The sequence below is a fragment of the Polistes fuscatus genome, unplaced genomic scaffold (assembly GCF_010416935.1).
Source record: "Polistes fuscatus isolate 324 unplaced genomic scaffold, CU_Pfus_HIC Scaffold15, whole genome shotgun sequence".
NCBI lineage: Eukaryota > Metazoa > Arthropoda > Insecta > Hymenoptera > Vespidae > Polistes > Polistes fuscatus.
In genome coordinates this window covers 4,519,782-4,538,799 of record NW_025113053.1, presented here as the reverse complement: position 1 = coordinate 4,538,799, position 19,018 = coordinate 4,519,782, and the positions used below count along the sequence as shown (strand labels likewise).

General features: G+C 27.0%; 4 protein-coding genes across 12 annotated transcripts; 1 reads left to right on the top strand and 3 right to left on the bottom strand.

Annotated features, from left to right (window-relative positions):
- Window positions 1-438: 438 nt before the first annotated feature.
- LOC122514567 lies at window positions 439-2,956 on the bottom strand. 6 transcript variants are annotated; one of them, XM_043631480.1, is made up of 5 exons: window positions 2,751-2,956; window positions 1,333-1,552; window positions 1,160-1,247; window positions 829-1,059; window positions 439-767 (listed from the first exon to the last, which is right to left on the bottom strand). In XM_043631480.1, exons 2-5 carry the CDS (start codon window positions 1,545-1,547, stop codon window positions 654-656), a joined length of 648 nt encoding a protein of 215 aa, XP_043487415.1. In that variant the 5' UTR covers window positions 1,548-1,552; window positions 2,751-2,956; the 3' UTR covers window positions 439-653. The 6 variants fall into 6 exon arrangements, with proteins under 6 accessions (XP_043487415.1, XP_043487418.1, XP_043487416.1 ...); XM_043631483.1 differs by lacking the exon at window positions 2,751-2,956 and adding an exon at window positions 2,530-2,549; XM_043631481.1 differs by lacking the exon at window positions 2,751-2,956 and adding an exon at window positions 2,381-2,501.
- Window positions 2,957-3,030: 74 nt separating this feature from the next.
- LOC122514667 lies at window positions 3,031-7,480 on the bottom strand. The gene is given in 7 exon segments (XM_043631604.1): window positions 3,031-3,599; window positions 3,717-4,647; window positions 5,415-5,590; window positions 5,693-6,015; window positions 6,140-6,351; window positions 6,482-6,706; window positions 6,916-7,480. Coding segments are annotated over 7 exon segments (2,193 nt in total). The 5' UTR covers window positions 7,045-7,480; the 3' UTR covers window positions 3,031-3,402.
- A 591-nt stretch (window positions 7,481-8,071) lies between these two features.
- On the bottom strand, window positions 8,072-9,138 carry LOC122514573 (60S ribosomal protein L36). 2 transcript variants are annotated; one of them, XM_043631490.1, is made up of 4 exons: window positions 9,049-9,138; window positions 8,555-8,681; window positions 8,341-8,475; window positions 8,072-8,220 (listed from the first exon to the last, which is right to left on the bottom strand). In XM_043631490.1, exons 2-4 carry the CDS (start codon window positions 8,678-8,680, stop codon window positions 8,134-8,136), a joined length of 348 nt encoding a protein of 115 aa, XP_043487425.1. In that variant the 5' UTR covers window position 8,681; window positions 9,049-9,138; the 3' UTR covers window positions 8,072-8,133. The 2 variants fall into 2 exon arrangements, with proteins under 2 accessions (XP_043487425.1, XP_043487424.1); XM_043631489.1 differs by having other exon boundaries at window positions 9,039-9,125.
- A 1,574-nt stretch (window positions 9,139-10,712) lies between these two features.
- LOC122514548 (xanthine dehydrogenase) lies at window positions 10,713-18,668 on the top strand. 3 transcript variants are annotated; one of them, XM_043631447.1, is made up of 25 exons: window positions 11,232-11,255; window positions 11,943-12,106; window positions 12,183-12,240; window positions 12,322-12,418; window positions 12,518-12,753; window positions 12,839-13,083; window positions 13,184-13,325; window positions 13,404-13,571; window positions 13,653-13,729; window positions 13,818-14,024; window positions 14,106-14,290; window positions 14,374-14,487; window positions 14,573-14,714; window positions 14,793-15,089; window positions 15,174-15,296; window positions 15,425-15,780; window positions 15,880-16,054; window positions 16,139-16,330; window positions 16,481-16,626; window positions 16,699-16,876; window positions 16,978-17,106; window positions 17,219-17,461; window positions 17,586-17,840; window positions 17,949-18,116; window positions 18,209-18,668. In XM_043631447.1, exons 1-25 carry the CDS (start codon window positions 11,237-11,239, stop codon window positions 18,251-18,253), a joined length of 4,161 nt encoding a protein of 1,386 aa, XP_043487382.1. In that variant the 5' UTR covers window positions 11,232-11,236; the 3' UTR covers window positions 18,254-18,668. The 3 variants fall into 3 exon arrangements, with proteins under 3 accessions (XP_043487383.1, XP_043487381.1, XP_043487382.1); XM_043631448.1 differs by lacking the exon at window positions 11,232-11,255 and adding an exon at window positions 10,713-10,757 and having other exon boundaries at window positions 17,949-18,668; XM_043631446.1 differs by having other exon boundaries at window positions 11,231-11,255; window positions 17,949-18,668.
- Window positions 18,669-19,018: the final 350 nt, after the last annotated feature.

Genomic DNA, 19,018 nt, shown 5'->3' with positions numbered 1-19,018 from the left:
TTACATATTAATTATTTATATATAATATATAAGGTTTGTTGACTATAATGAATAAAATATATATAAATATATCAAGTTTTTTTTATGTATTTTTATCAATCGCATTATGTAGTAAATAAAAATTACAAATTAAACATAGCAAAAATTATAAAATAAAACAGTAATCTCTTGGACTATTACTTCAAACTAATGCTTATGTTAGAAACAGCATTCACAGATGTGCTTGAACAATATATGTTCTTTGTACTTTCTATAGCTCAAGGGTATGAAATCATAAATTTAAAAAAAATGACTAGACCAACATAGAAAATAAAATAATATTTTATCGAACGAATTAATAATAAATACATTTGTACATAATATTAATAAATATAACAATAAGTTGCAAAGCAACATAAAAACGAGGAAATCAAAGACTTGATATAGTTTAAATAAAAATAAACTTCTTTGCGTACCTCAATAATATCACGAGAGAAGCACTATTTACAGATACGTATGTAAATATTAATAAAAATTAAACCTCTACATTTTTATTCAAGATATTTTTCCATCTTTAAGTTAGAGATAGAAAATATATCCAGATGATAAAACGTTCACAACATTGAACTTTTCTGCGTACTCAACATATTTTTGTTCGAATTTCCATAGAAGATTTAAGATAACAATTCTATTTCAGCTTGTATATTTTCCCGTGCTTGTTCTTCGAACTTTTCTCGAAACTCTTTAGTCGCAAAAATATTGGGAATTTGTACAAAATTCTGTAACACCTGTAAAGAACAGAAGAGTAAAACAGAATTAGTATATCAATAAGTTAACTGAATACTGTACCTTTAGTCGCAATGCGGTGTACATAGGTTCGCTCAAAAAAGCATACTCTCCGCGAATTTTTCCTCTATATTCTGCATAATTTTCAGGCAAAGAACCTAAAACAGCCATATCTAAATCTAGAAAGTAATGAGCATCTTCGCTACCAAATGCACCTCCAACTTTATGAGCTTCTGTACTATGTGTAGCGACAACCTTAAGTAAAGCGCATGTTTCTTCCCTTAATTCTGAATCCTAAAAAAAGAAAAGATACATACAGAAATTTTTAACACGTTCTTTAAATTATGTACTTATCTCTTCGAGATAAAATAATTAGATATATATTTTTTCTTACTACGCTAATACCAGCTTCATCAGCGAAAGCATTGAAATGTTCTAAATTTTTAATTTCTTCGTCTATGACTTTAGGATCATATTCAAAGCTACAAAAAGAAAATAAATAATCAATTAAAAATAATCTATAACACAAAAATATTAATGTCATTTTCACGCTTAGGTAGATCATACTTTTGAAAAAAAAGAGCGAGAAGCAAAGCTTGCGGATTCTTCAAATTATCTTTTATTTCATGATATTGATTCAACTTTTCGCAAAGCATCTCTATGTTATGATAAGTTCTTTTCTCTTCCGAATAAGCCTCTTTTAATTTATCAAACCACAGGTCACAAGCATCGTTGTTCAAAGCCTCGGTTGCTTCTTTCCAACTATCTTCAAGTGATGCCATTGTTTCTATAAAAAAAAAAGAAAAAACAACCGAATTAATGATCAATAAAAATGCGACCTATATTTATAATAATATTATTTTCATTATATTATATATATCTGATAGAATACAAAAACGTTTATTATTTTTGTATGAGATTAATCTAATTGTTTGTTTGTTTATTTGTAATTTATTACTGTCATAATTTTTTTGACAGATGTCTATCTAAGATAATAAGAGAAAGAAAGACACTTTATCACAAATTATAACATAGAATTTTAACTAAAGTATATCTTGTTATCGAATTTAAATACAAACTATATTACATACTCACGAGATATGCTTATTAAAACGTTCAATATTTAATCGTTTAAAGTCATTTAATGCAATTATTTCTTAAGATTAAAGTGACGTTAAAAGTACATCGTTGATAGCGCGAATGTCAAACTTGACTGAATCTGACCCAAGCCATAAAAGATCGTACTCACCATCTTTGCCAATTGATTTTATAACAAATACATGTATCTATGTAATTTAAAAAAATCTTATAATTTACATCAAATATTATTTATTATATAATAAATAATTCTATTATATTTATATTTACAAGAAAAAGATTTAATTATTAAATCTCTTTCTCGCAAATTGCAAATCAGCCTATAATGTTGACAACAAGAAATCAGATTAACACATAATAATCTATATTCAATTGATATATTATTGTTTGATACTTTTATTTATATCTATTAAAAAACAAACAAATAATTATTAAATATTTTTTTCATTTTTTTTTTGTTTTTTTTTTTTTTTAGAGAAGGCAAAGAAATAAGTCTAATATAACACGTATACCGTACACGAAATGTGATACACTTGGGAAAATAAAGTTCCACCTTTATCTATGCTTCTATCTATGAATTCTTCTCGAATTGTGTGCATCGAAAATATTATTCAATTTACTTGTATGTATATATTAAGAAACATAATTATATTAATATTATCTTACTTTATTTTATTTTTTTTCGCGATTGTTATAGATACATATTTTGTAATATTAATTACGTTACTTATCCATATGTTAACATTAAAAATATGAGTATCAAGTCAAGAATGATTTATTATTATTTAAATAACAATTTGTCGCGTAATTGTCATCGATATGTGTAACGATACTTATATTATTTCGATTATTGATTTTTTTATATTAATCTTTGGAAATATACGTACAGGGGCTGTTTATATATGCATGTACAGAATGTAGTCTAATATTAGGGGCACACCTACATTTAGTTGTTTACTCGACCAACAGATGTCATTTTTTGACATTTCCAATATGGCCTCTATCACGTGACACACTTTGACAAGAAGGACGACAACTTACTTTTTATTTTAGGTTGTCAAGTATGAAATGGAGCAACTGTGACATAATTATTCTCAAGAATCCGATCAAACTTCTTATAGAAATTTATATGACAATTAGTCAGATATTAAATCATATGCGTTAGGATGAAATCAGAAAAATCAATGTAATTGTATTGTAATATTAAGATTGATACGATTAAGTAATGATTCTTTTTCATATAGCATTTATATATACATAGTATTCATTTAATATTTGTAATGTATATATTACTACAATACTTATATAATTTACTGAAAAAGAATTAACATAAAAGTATATAATAATATTGGTACATTCACATGCTAATAACCAACATACATTAATTTATTTCAAATTAGAAATTATTTTCTTCCTAGAGAAAAAGAAAGAATGTGCGAAACACGCACACAGAAAGATAATTTAATAGAAGAATATCATCAACATTACTTAACATAAAGGCTGCATATTTTAAATGGTAATAACATGTTTATAAATCAATCAAAGTTTCCGTGGTCTTCCTCTTTTTCTCAATGCCATAAGCTTTCGTGTAGGTTGCCGAGTACTTCGTAATTTCTTTTGCAATGCATTCATTCCGGCATACAATTTGCCATTATTATGCATTTTTAGATGACGTATATAAAGCATTCTTGATTTAATTAACTTCTTACAAATTTCACATCGACGAATCTGCTTCTCTATTAATAACAAATTAAGCAGATAAAGAATATTCTGCTTGTACACAGATAAATATAAAATATAAGAAATGCATTTTAACTTCAAAATAAATAAAATAAATATTGACATTATTTTACCTGGTCTCTTTGTATCGTGCTTCAGATAATGCGTACTTAAGGAAGCTGCACTTGAAAACCATCTTCCACAATCTTTGCAACATAATTTGTTAGTTTCCCACGAATGAGTGTGATCCCTTTTTTTTTTCGTTCTTTTATGTATCCTCACGTTTTCTTTAGTAACGTCCATAGAATACGATTCGTCGGAATCTGGCTCCCCAGAAGATTTACTAGATATACGTCTTTTCCTCTGCGAGTGTTCCAAACGCACATGGCGAGCCAGTGCAACTACAACTTCAAATTTTTCTTGACATATTTTACATGCGTATAATTTGGCATCTTTTTTTTTATCAACATTATTTACACGATTAAGATTTTCGGAATCTAATTTGACTACGTCGGATGATGATTTAGAACAGACACGCGAATGGGTATCCAAAGCTCTCTTTTGTCTGAATCGTCTTGAACAAAATTCGCATTGCATAAGAGTTCCCGTATGCTTGGAAACATTTTCTTTCACCTCATCCTCCGAATCTCCTACCATTCTTATATCATTTTCTTTGTCGCTAGAATATTTGTCTTTATTTTCGTCTATAGTTATTTCAACAATATTCTTTTCTACCGGCGACATATTTTCATCTTCATCAAGATCTATATTAATAATCTCGATAACTCTTTGTTTCATTCTCATCAAACTTTTCGAATTATTCCTTTTACCATGATATCAGGAAGGCGAAGTAAATCTTCTTCTTTTACCTCTTGATTTTATACTCTTGTCATTTTCTGTTAGTAGAGCTGCCGGTTGAATGATTATTTCTGAATCTTCTCGGTTTACTGCAGTTAATTGTTGCTTACGAGGTCTCTTCGCTTTATATTCTGTATGTATTGGTTTAGATTGGCTACCTTTTTCTATATCTTTGTTTGCATTTAATCTCTCTTCATCTGACTCTATTCATGTTAGATAAAAAGAAATGTACATTCATATATACAGTGATGAGCAAAACTGAACACCACTTATACAATTTTTTAAAACGTTTACATTGATTCAGATACACAACTCTGTACTATGACCAGTGAGCTGATATGTAAAAGTCAACATTATATGATATCTTTCAAGACTTAGTTTTGATTTGTTTTATTCTTGAAAGAGGCAAATCAATCGTATTTAGTTTGCACCGCGTTCTAAATCAGTTTCTTACAAGAATCTAAGTTTTCACCATTATAAAAATTATTGACCACTAGTGTTAATTTTTCTTAATACATACATATTATTTTCCCACAATATTAGTTATTATTAGTTAAGTATTTTTTAAACTCATTTTCAACAAGAAACAAACATTAATGAAAATAAAAAATTAAAATATATTGTGTCAATACAACAACATTATTTAGAGGACGACCAGAGTTATTAACACCACAAGAATGAAGAATGTTCTTCTATGGCTACAAATGTATTAAAGGAAAGAACAGTAACGTCAATTAGTAAATGAACACCCATGAGATAATAAAATCATAAAAATTATGTATGCAATGAAAAAAAGAAAAAATCTATGCTGTTCTAAAAGAATGTAAAAGCACGTTTAGAATTTGCAAAAAAATACAAGTATTGGACTATTGATAAATGGAATTACTTTTCACATACTGTTTAAAAGTATATGTTATATTGTTAAAATTTGGAAATATATTAATTTGTTTTCAAAATGTTAACAAAGCGTGTCAGTTTGATTTCTTAGAGAAAGTTTGTCGTTCGTGTTTCATATTTTGGAGGGTCGATTGAACTTCATCAAATGTTAATTCTGACTCAGATTCATTGTCTTCACAAAAAATATATTGCACCGTTGATTGTTCTAATATTTCCTCATCATCATTAATGTCTTCGTCGACAGAGGATGCATCTATCATAAATATACTTAAAATTATGATATGAAATAGAAATAATGAAAATCACAGAATGTAATAATTGACAATTATATGTAAAATGAGATATTATTAAATACCTAACATCATAGTACAATTGTCCACCATTACATATGTTACATTTGAGTCTTCGGATTTAGAATCCATATTTAACGAAACGTCATGTTTTGCATCATTTTTTTTTGGCAAACACGATCTTTTAATCCATGACGTTTGATCTCCTTTTATTTGATAGTTATCGTGAACTATATCTTTACTAATATCATCTTCTGCTTCTTGATTTAGTAGACATTCTTTAGATAATAGTACAGAAGATTGTGTAGTTAATAAATGTTTTTTTATCTGTGATGGTTTTTTCACCATTCTTACAGCACCTTCGCCTATCAATCTTTCCACATCTACTCTATAAATATAATTGTCTAATAAATCTGATATGTCTGATATGTCTGATATGTTTATGTGAATGATTTCTACTACAATAGGTTATATCCATAGTTACTTAAATGTCATACATCTAACATACATACTTCATAAGGAATTGGAAATTTGTTGGAGGTTCACCAGACTCGTCGTAAAGAGAGACAGCAAAAATATCCTCAGAATCTTCAACAGCATAAAGTGCTAATTGTTGACCAGCAGCGGTAACGAACATTGCTATCGTTTCATCGTCACCTTGAGATTCATCGTCGGTATTATTACAATAATCAATCGTAGATACTCCTTTCATCATATTAGGTAACTATTTTAATATATAAGAAATACCAGATAAAAATTATTATACAATTGAAATAATTCTTATGTGTTTGCATATTTATATCATATATATATATTTATAAAAAGAAACAATTTTTTAGTTGTAATTCACTTACCATGGTAGATTCCTCGTCATTAATTTGACTTAAATTATCTTTAATATTAGAACTTGTGGAAGAAATTATAGAACAAGTTTCCATACATTCCGTTATTTCTTTGTTGCATGTATGAATATTGTCGTCAGCAGATGTTGATATATTTTCTAAAGAACAATTACCATCTAGAGAATTTCTTTGATGCAAGTCCATATTTCCATTAACTTCTACTTCTTCTCCAACAACCTATGTAACATTTTTTTAACTCGACTTTGATTATTAAGATTTGGATATTACAAATTTATATATATATACATATAAGATCTCTTGAAAATTAGTAAAAACAAATGAATGGCAACTTTTCTTATTGCTACATCGCTAATATTATCAGCGAAAAAATAATATTCTATTGTAAAATATCAATATGATAATGAGTAATGTATTTTTATATTTACCATGTTGTCATCCACGTTAGTACATTTGTTCACTATTACAAATTCGGTATCATTCCCATAACTTTCGGTGCAGGTTGTATTAATGAGTTCTTCTGATGTTATTTTTTCATAAATATTTATGCCTTCCATAATGGAAAAATCTTTATTTATTGTACATCCTTCATTAACTTCTGAAACTTGTGCTTACTAAGCAACACGTTAAATATTTATCTTAACATTAAACACGTGCTACTTATATATGTTTATATGCATATAAATTAAAAAATGTAGTGACAGGCTTGAGAAAAATGTAGATAATTATGTATTTTGTTAGGTATAACGTCATATACGTAAAATATAATAGGGATATATTAATGGTTATAATCGTCAAATGCAAACTGAGTGTAATACAATTTTCTGTTTAAAAAAAACCTAGAGAAAAATTGTCTTCTCTAATATTTCACACAAAATACCATCAATTCTAACAAATTTATTGTTTTTTAATACTTTTTTATATTATGACAATAATTAGACTACATAACATTACTTTTACTCAAGATTCCACTATACTCGATTTTCTCTTATTCGATTGGTCGAAACTCTCTTTTCTTAACCAATCAATGCTTTTTATGTAATCTTACCAAAATATTTATTGATGCAATGCGCATTTGTCCTGTTTCTTTTAACTTATAATTATATTTATATAAAAATAAAGAGAGTTGATAAAACGCATTTCGTAATAGTTTATTAAAATATTTAATTATTTAAAATAAATGTAATCAGTGCGTGCCATATATTCAAGGTCGTATTCATAGGTATATAAACTGCGCGATATCACAGAGTTCCCACGTTATTGACCCTTGCAAAGCACAAAAAATTGAAAAAAAGAATATCAATTAATTCCTTTTTTAAATTAATATACAAATTAATATTTATGCGCATAAATGTATTTCATATTTGATTTAATTAATTAATCAGATATTCTACCATTTAAAATTTCCATAAATGTTACTACTTTCAGAAGTGTGCTTTTCTATAATATTTTACATAAGGCTGCATACAATGCAGAAATAGATATGCATATACAGATAATTCAAATTGTCAAGCTAATTTTATAGTTAATAATTGAAATAAAAAAAGTATTATTAATAGGATATAGAACATATGGAATGAAACATTTTGTTTTTACTGAATATATTTTAATAATATTCGTATGAAATACATTAATTTATTGCTAAATCAATGATGGGCGCCAGCTTTCCTCATTTGTACAAGAATGTTTCCAAGTTCTTCACGTTTCCTCTTAGCTCTGATATGAGTGCCCAACTAAAATAATAAGTCAAAGTACAGAGAACATACTTCATAGATTACTTAATATTACATGTTATTAAATGTAGTATTATTTTCTAGATAAATGTTAATTAATCAATCAAATTTTCTATTTACCCTTCTTTTCAAAAACTTCAATGCACGTTTATCCTTTGATACTTTGAGTAATTCCATAGCACGTTTCTCATAAGGAGCATGACCGGTTACTTCACGGATTAAATCTCTGACAAATTTGCTGTGTTTAGTTTGTCTCTGAAATCATAAAGAAATTGTTACAATAGTTCATTCATTAATTTATTGATACATTTAGACATAATTTTGTATTTCTTACCCCTTTCAATCTAGATGGTCGAAGAATGACAGTTTTTTCCTTTTCTGTCTTGTTTTTAGCTACTCTGATAGTGGTAGTTTTATGTCCTCTGTTGAGACCAACAGCTAATTCATATCTTGGTGCCATCCTATCAAATAATACAATGAGGTTATGCGATGATCAATAATGTAACATTCATAGTAAAACTAAACAACATATTTCTACTTTAAAATCATTGTTAATTGACAAATGTAAATTATTGTAAAAATGTAGGGTATTATTTTATATAAATAATTATGCAGAAAATAAGAAATATTAATTATTATGGTAGAACAAAAATTGGTGCTAAACAATGTTTTTATCGAAGCTTTTAATAATTATATTACTATGATAAAACAATATTATAAAAAAAACAATGCAACAAACTAATGCAACTTAATAATTTACTGATTTAATATTTAATTAAGAAGATTATCTAGATATTTCACGATATTCACACACAAACCTTAACTTACTTGAATTACTTTTCAGATGTAACGCTTGAAGAAAAAAGATAGAGCACGTCAGGGATACCAACCATTTTTTCTCTTGATGCATGCTGCACCCTGTTGGTGTTTTTTTTACTAACACTGAATATTACTAAAAGATTTCACAAGATATTTATTACGTTCGATTTTATAATTAGAAATTAATGCAAATAATGAAAATATAGAAATTATTTGTACGTGTGTGTGTCTGTGTGTTACATTTTTATTATATGAAATAATAGAAATTTCACTAGATGTGTGAATAATATTACTAGAAAAGTACTATTATTTGAAGTATATTATGTGTCTATAGGTTTATAATTATTATATTTTATAAGCTACTTTACTTGAAAAAATGATAGGAATCTTTCTGTTTAAGGGTTAAGAAAAAAAAACAATTTTGTAAAAAATTTTAAATTGCCAAAAGTTGAATTTGGAACGCAAAACCCATATATAAATGTTTAAATAATTCCATAAGAAAGAAAAGAAATAGGGTTCTTATTGTAGATTCTGAACATTAATAATAATAATAATAATAATAATAATAATAATAATAACAATAATAATAATAATATAAAGATAAAATAAAAATTAAAAGATCTGTTATTTTTAATCAAATTTTGACGCACAGTTATTTGCTTTTATCGTCGTATTATGATAATGTATCACAACACGTATAATCCATTGATCCTGCTTTTTCTTTATACATATTTAACGTGTTATATTGCCTCGATGAAAGTGATACGATTTCTTAACAAGAAATAAAATATCACTAAATTAAAGAGATTAATAAAGTAATAGTGATTTTGCATAAAGATAAAGAAAAAAATTGTTTCCCATTATTTTTTCTCTTATTCTTTTTTACTTATATAACAAACTGGATTGTTATAAAATACGAACATACATATGAATATATAAGAGATTGATTAGGAAATACACGTATAGGACAGAAATAAATTGTACTTAAAGAATGTTTTAGTAGATTATATTTTATGTATTATAATACAAAGTAAAAATGCGTAATATTTAATATATAGAATACTTAAGATAATAATGTAAAAAATACCCTTATTTACTTAAGTATTTCTAAAAGACATGATTAAATCAACAAAATTGATTAGAAAATGAAGTAGAAATGTAATCTTTATACATATATATATATGTATATATAAAGGGTGTCCCAGTTTTCTTCCGTCAAATGTTATCGACGTATTCTAAAAACAAATATAAGACAAAAATGCCATATAAGCATAGATTTTTAAATGCTTTATTAAAAAGTTGTTAACAAAATTATGAAATAGTAATTAACTGATGTCGTTGATTGATATCATACAGGTTGAAATCACTGGAATTACAAGACACTGTATATGCATATTTATCTTATATCACAATATTATCATCGAGACAATCTTCTTAAGATATTTCAGTATTGAATTATCGATGATTAATTAACTAAGCTCAGTTGAGAGGGGTATATTACGATCATAGTCTCCAGTTTTAGTATCAGTTTCTTAGTAAACTTAGTACATTGTGTATTACAACTCGGTGGATATATATACAGAAGCAATCATTATATAGTGTTCTTAATATTTAATTAAGTGAATTATTTGTTTTTATATACAATATATATACGCATATATATTTTATATGTACGTATATATTGTGTATGATCGTTGCGAAATATTAAACAATTAAAGGTAAGAATTAATTACTTTTCGTATACATTTTATCTCGAGATACGTTTAATCTTATTACTCTATATACATGATATTATATAAAATAAAATAATTGAATATTTTGTAATAATTATTTTATTTGCAATCTTTTTTCTTTTTTAATAGTTTACTCGTATTCATTAAAAGTAAATCATATTTGTAATCCAAGTAGGACATTTTTTAAATACGAATTTCTTATGCAATCTTGCATTTCTGCGCATATCCTATATAGGCCTACTGCGCAGATTTCACTAAGAATTAATCGATAAGATAAGTTGATGAATTTTTCTTTGTTAATTCTTCTACGTTTTGTGTAGTCATTAATTTGATTATTTAATTTGTTTCAAAGATGTTTAAATTATTGTTGCTATGTAATTTTGTTACTAAAATGTGTCCAAGTGATTGTTGTGTTAGACATATATATATTAGAAAAATATAGTATTTAAAAACATTATAAATATATGTGTAAACATATGTGTGGTAGTTAAAATTCTTATTACACACATTTCATATATATATAATTATGAAATAAATTAGTGCATATTAATAAAACAATTATTATAACAATTAAAGAATATAATTATATTAAGTAAAATATATGTTATATCGAAATGAAATAAACATTGTAAAATGAATTTAACATTAGTTATATTATAGTTTTACGTGTTTATCATCAACTTATCTTATTTTTGTCTATTTCATAAGAATGTTCATTGAGCAATTACTATATCGGAACAAACAAGTTCAATAAAAAATACATGACTTTATCTCAATTGCACATATTTTAATTATCGCTGTATGACGTATAAGTAAATTTTATTGCAACATCATTTATATCTAGAGTAATTTTCCATGCATATTCATCTTTTATGGATGCAATAACATTATTATTTACTATGTTTGCCAATGATATGTGTAGTTGTATTATTGTCAATAATGCAAAACTGATTGTAAAGAAATCAATGAAAATAAAAATATATTGAAAATAATTATACAACTGTATTGAATCTTTCTAAGTATTATCTTTATAGTAAACATGATGCACCGCTTTGAAAATTTATAAATAATCCAAGACTATTAAGGGGATGAAAAAAGAAATATTAATATAAATAAATATAAATTATAAATAAATAATATATATATATCGATGTGTAATTGTGTTTATAGGAAAAGATAATTTTTATAGAACAATGAAGCGCAATTTAAATGGGACAGTGAACACTATATATGACACAAATTATAAAATAAAGATACACAATGGGAAAACAATTAATGATGAATTAACACAGTTCACAGCGAATACTCTTGTTTTTTATGTTAATGGAAAAGAGGTAAAATTATATCGATACAAATCAAAAGAATAAAGAATAGGTATGATATTAGATTAATTGAGTTTGATTATTTTAGGTATTAGACGATAAGGTGGAACCTGAGTGGACTTTACTATGGTACCTTCGTAATAAATGTATCCTTATTAATATTAGTATATAAAAAGTATTATATTTGATAACATTAACTATAGAACCTTAACTATGTATGAATATAGTACATTTAACTGGAACCAAATTAGGATGTGCCGAAGGTGGATGTGGAACATGCACGGTCATGATTTCAAAATATAATTATAGGACTAAATCAATTGTGTATCCTTTTTCCTATACATTTAAAATATAATTTAGAGACAATATTAATTAATTATATTAGAAACTAAATATTACTTTCTTAATTATTAAATATAATAGTCATTTGGCAGTAAATGCATGTTTATTTCCAATATGTGCTGTACATGGTTCAGCAGTGACCACAGTAGAAGGAATTGGTAGTATCAAAACAAAATTACATGCTGTTCAGGAACGTATAGCTAAATCACATGGCTCCCAATGCGGTTTTTGTACACCTGGCATTGTTATGTCTATGTATACACTTTTGAGAAATACACCAAAACCTACAATGAAAGATTTGGAAATTGCATTTCAAGGTAAACCAACTTTATAAATTAGTTTATGTTTTATCATACATGTCTAATAAAATACAAATTTAATAATAAAATATTTTATTCTTAGGTAATTTATGTAGATGTACAGGATATCGACCAATTATAGAAGGATACAAAACCTTTACTGAAGAATGGGAACAAATGCAGCTTGCTAATAATATGCCCAAGGGGAAAGGATGCGAAAGTGTTTGCGCCATGGGAGACGCTTGCTGCAAGAAAGCATTTTCATCCGAACCTACTGAGGTTTTTAATTCTAAAGGATTCAGTCCGTATGATCCTTCTCAGGATTTAATATTTCCACCAAAGTTACAAGTAAAATTATTTGGAAATTTAATTTATTTAATTTGCGAATTAATTTTATAGAAATTCATTTTATTAATAACATATATGTGTGTGATATTTCTATTTACAGACATCTCCTCATCTTAATGAGCAATATTTAGTAATAAAAGGCAAAAATGTAACTTGGTTCAGACCTGTAAATTTAACGCAACTACTTTGCCTTAAAAACGAGTTTCCATCCGCCAAAATTGTAGTTGGAAATACAGAAGTTGGTTTGTATTTTCTCTTCGATGTATTTTATTTTCATGTTTGATATAGTCACTCTATTGTAAAGTTAAATTGCATTGCAGGTATAGAAATGAAATTCAGGCATTTAATATATCCAGTAATTATACAGCCAGTACAAGTAAAAGAACTGCACGAAATTGTAGAATCCAAGGATGAATTAATAGTTGGTGCGAGCACGACTTTGAATGAATTGCAAGAAATTCTTAATCATTATATCGAAATAAAACCAGGTAAATTTTTATTTTTCAATATTAAAAAGAAAATCGTATATCTGTAGATATATAATATTTTCATTGTATTTATTCTTTCAGAATTTCAAACAAGAATTTTTACAGAGATAATAAAAATGTTACACTTTTTTGGCGGTAAACAAATTAGAAACGTAGCCGTGAGTTTTTATAGCTGGTTTCATTGTTCTTTTTTTATTAAATCCTTATGAAAAATGTGTACAATTAAAATAAAATTAAATTATACAGGCCATTGCTGGAAATATAATAACCAGTAGTCCTGTATCGGATTTAGTTCCATTATTGGTAGCTGCTCGTGCGAAGGTAGTATTGCAAAGTTTAAAAAAAGGAACCAGGACAGTATTGCTCGATGAGAACTTTTTTACCAGTTATCGGCGTAATATTGTAGAACCCGAAGAAATTCTTGTTTCAGTCAAAATTCCTTTTACTCATAAGGTATATAAAAACAAATTCAAATTATTATAAAACTTATAACATAAAAAATCTCTAAAATTGTATACACATTATTTTTTTCAGAATCAATATTTTATTGCTTACAAACAATCAAGAAGACGAGACGATGACATAGCAATAGTGAATATGGCTTTTAATGTATTCTTCAAGGATCAAACACGAATAATAGAGGATGCATATTTATCCTTTGGTGGAAAAGCTCCAACCACTACTTTGGCTACTCAAACACGTCAAAAAATGATTAATAGGTTTGTCGTAAATTAAGGGTTTAAAATTTGTCAGTTCTAATGGGAAGTTAATGGGATATTTAATGAGATTTTTATAATTTCAGAAAATGGGATGAGAATTTATTGGAAACCGTATATGATTCATTAATTGAAGAATGCAATTTAACGGACAATTCTCCAGGCGGTATGATTATGTATCGTCATGCTTTATCGTTAAGGTATACTTTGTCAAATATATTACACATATCGATATTAAAAATAATTATATTTATTCTATAAATACATTTATATCATATTTTTCAGTCTATTTCTCAAAGGATACTTACATATAAGTAAATGTTTATCAATGAATTTGCCAAATGTAGAACCACTACCAAAAGAAATATTAAGTGCAACAGAGTGCTTCCATTATAAAACACCAAAAAGTTCTCAATATTTTCAAATTGTACGTAAAATATTGTATGTTATAATATATTTATTAATCCAATTTCTTGAAATATTGTAATCATTAATATGTATTTAGGTACCTGAAAATCAACCTCACACTGATTTAATTGGACGTACAATCGTCCATACCAGTGCTTATAAACAAGCAACAGGTGAAGCAATTTATTGCGATGATATGCCTTCAATAAATGGAGAATTATATATGAGTCTTGTATTGTCGACAAGATCACATGCAAAAATTTTGAAAATTGATCCGTCGAAAGCTCTTGAAATGGAAGGAGTTGAAGCATTTTACTCTGCTAAAGATATTCCTGATGATAGACGATGGGTTGGTCCTATTATATATGATGACGAAATATTTAAATCTGATAAGGTAATTTTAGATCAAAATAAATGTTAAAAGTAAGTACAATGTAATGTGAATACATAATGTAGAACATGCTTAATTATTTTCTAGGTCACAAGTCAAGGACAAGTTATAGGTGCAGTTGTTGCAGTTGATAAAGATACTGCACAAAAAGCTGCAAGAAGTGTTGTCGTGGAATACGAAGATATAGAACCCTTAATTGTATCTATAGAGGTAATTAATAATAAATTCTACAACTATATTTTATTTTTATATATTATAATTGAATGTATGTACATGTATCAACTAAATTTTCTAATTTTTCCTCAAAGTTTATAACGTTATAATTAATATTTTTGTAGGAGGCTATTAAACATAATTCGTTCTTCACTGCCTTTACAAAACGTATTATCAGAGGAGACGCAAATAAAGCGTTCGCAGAAACGGATCATATAATAGAGGGTGAAATACATACGGGTGGACAGGAACACTTTTATTTGGAAACAAATGCCGTTATTGTTGTACCAAATGAAGAAGATGAACTTGAAATATTTAGTGCAACTCAACATCCTTCTGAAATACAAAAGCTTACTGCTCATGCCTTAAACATACATAGCAATAGAATTAGTGTCCGTGTCAAGCGATTGGGAGGTGGTTTTGGAGGAAAAGAATCTCGTCCTTATATGCTTGTTATACCAGCTGCACTCGCTGCATATAAGTATGAATATAATTAAAGGATTTCAATTGTTAAAAACCAAATTTGTGTGTGTTAGATTCAACGTCGAATAAAATAATATATATATTAAATTTTTTACAGATTGCGTAAACCTGTGCGTTGCGTGTTGGATAGAGATGAAGATATGATAATGATGGGAACACGACACCCATATCACTTCAAATATAAAATTGGATTTAAAAAAAATGGTTTGATAGATGTCGTCGAAATACGTATATACAGTAATGCAGGATATTCTGCTGACCTCTCTCCATCGGTAAATAATTAATTATGAAATAAATAAAGTAATGCAAATATTTTAGATATGATTAATGAAATTTGTTTTTTTTTTATTTTTTAGATATTAGAACGTACAATATTCCATTTTGATAATTCCTATAGAATACCAGTGGTACATGCGACTGGTTATTTGTGTAAAACAAATTTACCTTCCAATACCGCTTTCCGTGGTTTTGGCGGTCCACAAGCTATGTTCGCTGCAGAAAATATGATTAGACATATTGCTGAATTTTTGAATGTAGACGTTCTAAAGGTATTATTTTTAATATTTAACATAGAAACTTTATAGTACGTATTTTTACATTTATTTAATCTTTGGTTTTGTTTAAACTGATTCATTCGTATTGTACATATCACATACATAAATTTTATAGAAAATAATTTGTTTGTTTGTTTTTTATAGATAGCAGAATTAAATATGTATAAAGAGGGAGATGTAACTCATTACAATCAACCTCTTCTTCATTGTACCATAAGTCGTTGCTGGGAACAATGTTTAAGTTCTTCTAATTATTACGAACGAGTAGCTGCAGTTCAAGAATTTAATAAGTATGTTTGTAAACTTATATTTTATTATATTTGTCGTTATTTTAATTTTGTTGTATTTCATTTATATTTCAGACATCACAGATATAAGAAGAAAGGAATAGCTGTTGTACCAGTGAAATTCGGAATTTCGTTTACTACTTTATTCTTAAATCAAGGTGGAGCACTCGTTCACATATATACCGATGGTTCCGTTTTAGTTAGCCATGGTGGAATTGAAATGGGACAAGGTTTGCATACGAAAATGACCCAAGTATGTACTATGATAAAAATTTCGGATTATTCAATTCATTTATAATAGACGCAAGTTCATCAACAATATAATCTTATTATCTGAAATACATTAAATATTAGGTCGCCAGCAGAGTGTTAAAAGTAAATCCAGATAAGATCCATATTGTTGAAACTGCCACAGATAAAGTACCAAATACTTCGGCTACTGCTGCCAGTTGTGGATCTGATTTAAATGGCAATGCTGTTATGGTATTTACGTAGATAAATAATAATACATATTAATATATATATATATATATATATTTTTTTTTTTCTTTTAATGTACTTTATAATTAATTACACGTTATATTTTATTGTTCAGAATGCATGCAACGAGATTATGAAACGATTAAAACCTATTATCGATAGTAATCCAAATGGCACTTGGGAAGATTGGGTAAAGAAGGCTTATTTAAGTAGAATTAGCCTTTCAGCAACTGGATTCTACCAAACTCCGAATATTGGATATTCTTTTGAAACTAATTCAGGAAATCCCTATAATTACTTTACTTATGGCGTTGCTTGTACAGAAGTAGTGATCGATTGTCTTACAGGTGATCATCAAGTACGTATTGTTTTAATCTTAAACATTATATCGTTTTTCAGATTATAATTTTCAAATATATTATATAGTGCATATTTAAAAGTGTATATATCAAAACTAATTGATCATATATCTATCAAAATAGATACTTAGAACAGATATAGTGATGGATGTGGGAGACAGTTTAAATCCCGCTATTGACATAGGTCAAATTGAAGGTGCCTTCACGCAAGGTTACGGATTATTTGTGTTAGAAGAATTGATGTATTCTCCAAGTGGATTTCTTTATAGCAGGGGACCTGGTGCATACAAACTGCCAGGGTTTGCCGATATACCACAAGAATTTAATGTTTCATTATTGAAAGGAGCTCCCAATCCTCGAACCGTTTATTCTTCAAAAGTATGCATACGCGAGCTAATTCGACAAAATTTATAGATCGATATTAACTAATTTTTTCTTTTTTTTCATTTCATTTCGATATGTAATACTTAAAACATATTTTTACAGGCTATTGGAGAACCACCTTTGTTTTTGGCATCATCTGTTTTCTTTGCTATTAAAGAAGCTATTAAATCTGCGCGTAAAGATGTGAATATTACAGGTCATTTCAGATTAGATTCGCCTGCCACAGCAGCACGCATTCGTACAGCATGCGTGGATAATATAATAATGAAGGTAATATATAATGACAATGATATGTTCCTTTTGTTTTACTTATCTCCTATACATATTTAAATTACATTTAAAAACGTTTCTTTACCTTACAGATTCCGGAAATCGATTTGAGTAAACAATGGAATAAAATTCCATAAAATTATATTTATATAAAAAAAAAAAGAAGGAAAAAAGAATTTGTTAATATATATTTATATCTAATATATTTACACCATACGTCATATTGTAATATATAAAGTACGGTGTCCATTTTAATTTCAGCTTGTTTTAAGTGCTTACGATAATCGAAACAATCGTTTTGATTTAACTAACTATTTTTTTATATTATAACTTTTATATTTTAACCAGACATCTAAAGTATAATATATATATTTATATAGAAAAAAAGGTGCATTGGTGGTACAAAAAAAAGGAATTTTCAGAATATATCTAATATCATTGATTTATGATATAACTTTTGTCACAGGACATTATAAAAGTTGTGTAATGTAAAAGGTACACCAGTCTTAACGATATTTTGTCATATTAAAGAAATACATTTCTTAAATCTAAGATATTTGTTTAATTAAAAATTGTTAAGTCTGATGTTTAACAACATGAATCTTACATCTAATTACATAACTCCGATTGTATTATTTTACTAGCATTACAGGGTGGTTTTATTCTCCAATGAATTTTAATGATTTTTAATCAATTTGGAAAATATGTGATGTATTCGTATATAATACATACGATATATATATTACAAGGTGATGATTTCTTCCATGCAGAAATATATCTGTTTTAATTTGAATGTAATTGTTTCTTTTCTTTTTTTTTCTTTTTTTTCTTGAAAATTATGTTAGGATTATTTATTGCAAATCGCAATAAAATATTTAATATGTAACGTAAGACTAATCTTG

Excerpts from the sequence above, each read along its gene's own strand:
- LOC122514567 (XM_043631480.1), bottom strand. The coding sequence starts at position 1,547 with ATGGCATCACTTGAAGATAGTTGGAAAGAAGCAACCGAGGCTTTGAAC. Across the intron at positions 1,248-1,332 it reads CTCGCTCTTTTTTTTCAAAA|CTTTGAATATGATCCTAAAG; the intron begins GTATGATCTACC and ends TTCTTTTTGTAG. Across the intron at positions 768-828 it reads ACACCGCATTGCGACTAAAG|GTGTTACAGAATTTTGTACA; the intron begins GTACAGTATTCA and ends TGTTCTTTACAG.
- LOC122514573 (XM_043631490.1), bottom strand. The coding sequence starts at position 8,680 with ATGGCACCAAGATATGAATTAGCTGTTGGTCTCAACAGAGGACATAAA. Across the intron at positions 8,476-8,554 it reads GACCATCTAGATTGAAAGGG|AGACAAACTAAACACAGCAA; the intron begins GTAAGAAATACA and ends TTATGATTTCAG. Across the intron at positions 8,221-8,340 it reads TGAAGTTTTTGAAAAGAAGG|TTGGGCACTCATATCAGAGC; the intron begins GTAAATAGAAAA and ends TTATTATTTTAG.
- LOC122514548 (XM_043631446.1), top strand. Across the intron at positions 15,090-15,173 it reads AAATATTTAAATCTGATAAG|GTCACAAGTCAAGGACAAGT; the intron begins GTAATTTTAGAT and ends ATTATTTTCTAG. Across the intron at positions 16,331-16,480 it reads TGAATGTAGACGTTCTAAAG|ATAGCAGAATTAAATATGTA; the intron begins GTATTATTTTTA and ends TGTTTTTTATAG.